Source organism: Cygnus atratus, chromosome 7 (genome assembly GCF_013377495.2).
Source record: "Cygnus atratus isolate AKBS03 ecotype Queensland, Australia chromosome 7, CAtr_DNAZoo_HiC_assembly, whole genome shotgun sequence".
NCBI lineage: Eukaryota > Metazoa > Chordata > Aves > Anseriformes > Anatidae > Cygnus > Cygnus atratus.
In genome coordinates, this window is record NC_066368.1 from 17440680 (window position 1) to 17446679 (window position 6000).

Sequence of the window (6000 nt, forward strand, 5' to 3'; positions counted from 1 at the left end):
ATATTTAGGGTAGTTGAAACTGCTGAAGTTTATACCTGCAGCTTTAAAGTCTTGGAGGTACAATCTGTTTAGTCAGCTTTTTAGGAGAAATTAGCAGGCTGCAGACAGAAGTTGTAGCCATACAGCAATCTGATCCATATCCAGAGTTAAATCAATGTATGTTCTTCCACCTGTGCGCGTGAACATGAGCTTTGGCTCGCTACTCAACAGACATCGCTTTGGCTAGGATAATGGGTATACAACATCTTAAATAATCGTGGTGAAACACCCATTGCTCATGTTTTTCAGGAACAAAAAGCTCTAAAAGCTATATAACATGAGGTCTAGGAGTGAAACTTGCTCCAAAAGCCATTTTCAACTCCTAGACCCTGAGGATTTGCTCATTTTCTTGAGATGCTTGGAACTCGTTCACAAACGAAAACAAGGCTGCTGTTCGTACAGACTTCATTTGCTACAGCTAGACCTGCACTTGTAAGAGAACCTTTAAATATGCCGAGATACAGTAAGATCACACACCTCTGGTAAAGTTTTCCATGTGAACGGTTATTTAAAAGGTTGGGAGCTGAAATGTTTATTACAGTTTGTCTTTCTCAGGAGACCAGATTTACTTAAGTTGCCAATACGTTTTGTCACTCATATGACTGAAAGCCAGAAACCAGTCACAGTGTCAACACAGCTTCATCACGCAAATCGTTCTTATTGAACGGGGTGTGAAAAATCCATGGAAAAGCTTCTGATTTTGATAATATGAACACTTGTTCTTATTTATATTGAGTTAGTTATGCTTGTAACTCAGGGAAAGAGAATGCTGGTTGAAGTTAGCCACAGCAGTTCTTCCAAGAGTTGGGCCCAGGTGCTCTTTCCTACTTTCACCCAGCAGCTGTAATTCTAATCAGTTAGAAGTATCTGCTTCTTCACTTAAGTTACAAGACTGCTTGCAGAAAACAAAAAGCTATGTTTGAGAGACAGAAGGGTGAAGAGTGCCCTTGCAGTTTCTGGGGCAAGCTTTGTTTTATCCCTCCTCTCTCTTTCCCTTTCTTAAACATTGCCAGTGTATTTCCCTGTTAGAAGCTCTGTTCTCTTCCACAACCCCCACTTTTTTTTTTAATCTGGACAGAAAAAGGAAAAAAAACACAAGTCTTTCAGGATGCCAGCAAGAACTGCCTAGGATAAAGGCACAGACAATACAGGAATATAAATTAATCACTGTGAAATCCCATCAATCAGTTCCTCGATCTTTACACAAACAGAAGGTTTAGAAGATCTGTGGCAACTAGGACAGCTCACTCCCCACTTGACTCCTTTTTGACAAAAACCCCACAAAACAGATGTGCAGCCCTTCCCCCGAAGTTCATGATGATTTATGAAACTGAAAAGCTTTCATATTTCTATTTGTATACAATTCTGGCATTAACCATTCAGGAGGTGCAGGCATAGCCCAGGTGTGCCTATACAGTTAAAAGAGCTGCAGGTGCTGCTTAGTAATAAATTGAAATGCAAGCTACAGATCTCTGGTACACAAGTAGCAGTGCTCAGGAGTGAGCCTTTCCGCAGCCCTCTGTCAAGGACGTTTTTCAGAGCAAGGAGAGCAGCAGCTTTTGAAGACCTACCTACTTAGCGAACCACAGAGCCGTGCTTACAAAGCTTACAAAGAGGGAGAAAGATGCAGGCTCAAGTGATTCCTCAGTTCTCTGCTCCTGCACATACCAGCTCCATCCAGCTTCCCACCATCCCCAAGGGTAAAGATTTGTCAAGACTTCCTGGCAGCAAGGGCAACCACTCCCCTTGAGGAAGGAAGGATGAGACTAATGACAGTTTTTATAAGCATACGCACGCCAACTACCACACGCTTGCAGCCCTTACCACTATTGCTCACAGCACATTCTAAAGACCTATGAACAGCAGCAGTTTTGATTTAAAGTCTTTGTGATTTTACCAGGAAAAGAAAGCTTGTTATATGATTTCTGGAAAACAAGGATTTGGGAAAATGGGGCTTTACGATAACAAAGTATCACTGCTATTGTCAACATTAGGCTTTGACTCCAGGAACCACAAAGCAATCAGGAACTTTGTCAGCTCCCAGATACCTAAATTTATCTAGGTAAACACGCAATTCAGAAAGGAACAATAGCTACACAAGCTGAGAAGGTGCCTGGTACGCGCATGTAAAAATAGGAAGTCCAAGTCACCTTCAAAAGAGGTGCAGGATCTCTGGGGCTCCATCTCTCCCCCAGGAGATTTACTGCTACTTGCCCTGTTCTGCTCTAGAGGTGCTGCTTTGGGGACCAAAGCAATCTTCACTGCCCTAATTGCAGTGCCCACACAACACTGCTCACTAAACCATCCCATACGCAACAGCAACCCCTGGGACTACCCAAAAGCGATCGAATAACCCAAGAAGAGAACGCCATGCTTGTACGCTGTTACTCAAGACCTCAGACCGTAAGAACAGTGGCTATACATGACCGCATTATGAATCACACACAGGAGCACAAAGCAGTGGCAGGTGACTTTCCAGGTGCCACTTAATGCTCTGACCATAGCAGCAGCAGCATGGAGACATGCGACCACAGCCACAGCTCGCCTTGCCACAGCGCTCCGCTCCACACACCTCCGATTCGCTTGAGACATCCCATTTCATACATGAAGACACACACAGACGTGGAACCAAGAGACAGCAAAAACAATTATTTTTCCAATAAAAAGCTGTTAGCACTGATTTGATAGGCTTCCTAATTTTACACAAACACAACTTAAGATCCCAGGACCAACTGTTACACCCCATACATACAGAAAAATAGCTGCAAGCACTGTCAGTAGCAATTATTCTAAGACCTTGGGCAAGTTTCTATCAATCTAGAGGGCTCAGCCACTCTCCCCATAGCACAGCAGGTAAAAAGCTGCTGTGCGCAGCTGCCTGCTTCTCCTCTGGCCTCCCCTCATCAATTTCTCCTCAGTTCATTCACATGAACACAGTTACCTCGGATCATTTCACAGAGCTGCAGAACAGGCTGGTCGGACAGCTAAGCAGATAGGAATAAGCAGCTGGACAGAGCAGCCCCCTAGCCCCGACCTGCCAGGCCAGAGGAGTTTGTCTGACCGGGCAGCTAGAGAACAACAGAGCCTTCCCACAGCAGGCAGCATGACTTCCCCCATGCCTGCCCTCTGCTTTTAACCAAACAGTAGGAAGAAACATCCACCTTTAAAAGAAAGTGCCATATAATTACGGCTATTGGGAGGGGAAAAATGGAGCTATCAAATTTTAGACAGCTTACGAACTAAGCAAAGAGCATTACAAGCGTGAAACATCCCATACAAGATGCATCAGACCACCGAACCACCTGTATTTAGCACAGCCACCACTTTCGATAGAGCACCACCACCCAGTACAGCTGAAAACATTGGGGAACAACATCATTTATGGCCCTATGCTCATTTAAAAATTCAAACAATCACCTGGTGAGGAACTTCACAAGAGGTATCGTTGCTACAAGCATTCAGTCACAGGATTCTTTTCAACAATTTCTATTGAAGAGCCGAGGTATTTCTTCTTGAGGAGCTCAAGAAAAACCAACTCACAACAGCAACTGTTGGTTTTATATTCATCTGAGACTTTTAATAAAGATGTTACAAGTCTAAGCTTTTGAAGTATCAGAAAAAGGTTAGAAGACAAGAACTGATTGCTAAAAAAGTCATGAAAAGAAGGTTATCACTTTTCTAAGCAATGGAGGACACAAACACTAGCATTATTCTACCTAGAGATAAGTCTATCAAGTAACAGAAACTTGAGTTTTGTTTTTAAGAAAACAGTAAAAGTGTGCTTCATTAATAGATCTCATTCTGGCTGCTGAAATGATATCGGCTGCAAGCCCGGCACTCTCACAACTGTATGTGCGGAGCTGAAAGCAGAGCCTCTGAAGCCGCAGTTGCTGCCCAGGCCAAGCGCACGTGAGGAGCAGCCAGCCGGGCCAGTGAGGGGCTGGGAGATCAGCTCCCTGGCAAACCCTTTTTTTTAAACAGCGGTGTCAGCACTCTAGCTTTTGCCAGCATAGAAGCAATTAAATTTTTTCCAGGTATTACCCAGATCTTCACTGAAAACTTAAAGGGTCACTGTATATTGACAACTTCAACGGCACACCGAGTTCAGCCTTTTCTAGGAGCCAAAGTTCTCCAGAATTTCATTAAGCTATTGCTCTGGGGCAAAAAGCAACAAATAACGCAGCTGGTTAAAGTGTTAGAGCAATGAGGCAAAGGGAAGGCAATATACTGCCAGCCACGTAACATGGAAAACAGGGAATGTAAGATCACCGATGGGAAATAGGGGAACAGAGGCACAGCTCTCGGTCCATCTGTGACACAAAGCAGTGGCAACAACCTGGCTCTGCAAGTGACACTGACCCTAAGCTCAGGCAGGAACCCATCCGTCCCTTCCCTGAGGGCTGGCAGAAGCAGCCTGTTTCTTGGCTTGGGGTCATGCCTCGAGACCAAATCCCTGCTCTTTCACATCAATTCTTCAGTCAGTAATTGAATCTCAATCTGTTGTCTCCAACCACTCAGAGACCCGCTGTGCTATCAGAGCAACTACCACACAACTGTAACACCAGGGCTTGGGGATTAAGAACTAGTGGAAACTGGGAAATTTAACTCCCATTGTTAAATTCAGAGAAGTAACACAGAGTGTGCTGTCAACTGTTACAGTCAAGAGGCACCTCCCGAGTGGTGCTCTCATTAAAGAGAGCAACATGCCACAAAGCAATACAGGTGGATGCCCCGAAGTTCAAGTTTCTGCATCAGAAATTTAGCAGGCACCCCGTTAATTTGAGCACAAAGCCCAGTGGCGGCGGCTTTCCGCCCCACGCTGTGGAATAAACCACCCCGCAGCACCCACACCGCCGAGAGGAAGGCGCCAGAGGAGGGTGCCAGCCGCCCCTCGGGGCCGGGCCCCCTCCCTCCTGCCCGTACCTGCTGAAGAACTCGGCCAAGCCGCTGCCGCCCGCCGCCCGCCGGGCCCGCTCGGCCGCTGGGTGCGGCGGTCCCGGCGGCGCCGTCCCTCCGCGGGGCAGGTGCTCCGGGGCGCTGCGGCGGCGGCTCACCTCGTACGTGTTGCGGGAGCCCAGGCTGACGTCCGTGAAGCCCGGCGGCGGCCCCGGGGCTGCCGGCGGGGGGCTGCCGCCGCCCGGCCCCGCCTCGCCCCGCAGGCAGCAGCTCCGCAGCGGCTCCTCCAGGGTCGTCCCCGCGGGGCCGCCGCCGCCGCCGGGGCCGGGCGAGCAGAGGAGGAAGCCCCCGTTCTGCACTTTCGCTTCCTCCTCCTCCTCATGGCGGCCCGGCGCGGCCCGTCCCGACGCCCGGGGGGCCGGCGGCGGCTCGGCCCGCAGGAAGCCGACGTCCCCGTTGGTCATCGCCCCCGCGGCGTGCGGGGCGGCGCCGTTGGCCGGCTTCTCCGGGCAGCGCCTCCCGCCCGCCGCCGGGCCGAGCGCCGCCAGGTACCGCTGCAGCAGCAGCCGCTGCCGGCCGGGCCCGCCGCTCCCCGGCCTCAAGCCCCGGCTCCCATCCCGCTCCCCGTCCTCCTCCTCCTCCTCCTCTTCTTCCTCCTCCTCCGCCGCCGCCGCCTCCCGCCGGCCCGCGGGGAGCACGCCCGGAGCCCCGCCATCGTCCGGCCCCACCATTTGCCGCCGCCGAGCCCCGCCGGTGCCAGCGGCGCAGCCCCCCCGGCGCGGCGGGGCGGGGCGGGGGCCCGGGGGGCGGGGCCACACGGGGCGTGGCGGGCGGCGCGCGCTGCTCAGCACCGGCGGCGCCGCCACCGCCCGCAGCCGCCGCTCAGCGTGAGGCAAGGCGCATGCGCGCGGCGCCGCCCCCCCTCCCGGGAAAGGCACCATAGAGAGGCAAGGAATGGAGAGCGCCCCCGCCCGGCCCGGCGGAGATGGCACCTGGGGGGGGGTGCCGCACCGCTTTACCGTATTGCAGGCGGGCACCTGCACCTCCCAGCGTGTCCCTCAGGGG

General features: G+C 51.4%; 1 protein-coding gene across 2 annotated transcripts in view; it reads right to left on the reverse strand.

Moving 5' to 3' along the window:
• TBC1D12 (TBC1 domain family member 12) overlaps nt 1-5709 on the reverse strand; it is a 41688-nt gene extending 35979 nt beyond the window's left edge. For both annotated transcript variants that reach the window (XM_035543228.2, XM_035543220.2), the window contains exon 1: nt 4963-5709. In XM_035543228.2, coding sequence (XP_035399121.2) covers nt 4963-5666 — 704 coding nt within the window. In that variant the 5' untranslated portion in view covers nt 5667-5709. The remainder of the gene's footprint in view (nt 1-4962) is intronic.
• Nucleotides 5710-6000: the final 291 nt, after the last annotated feature.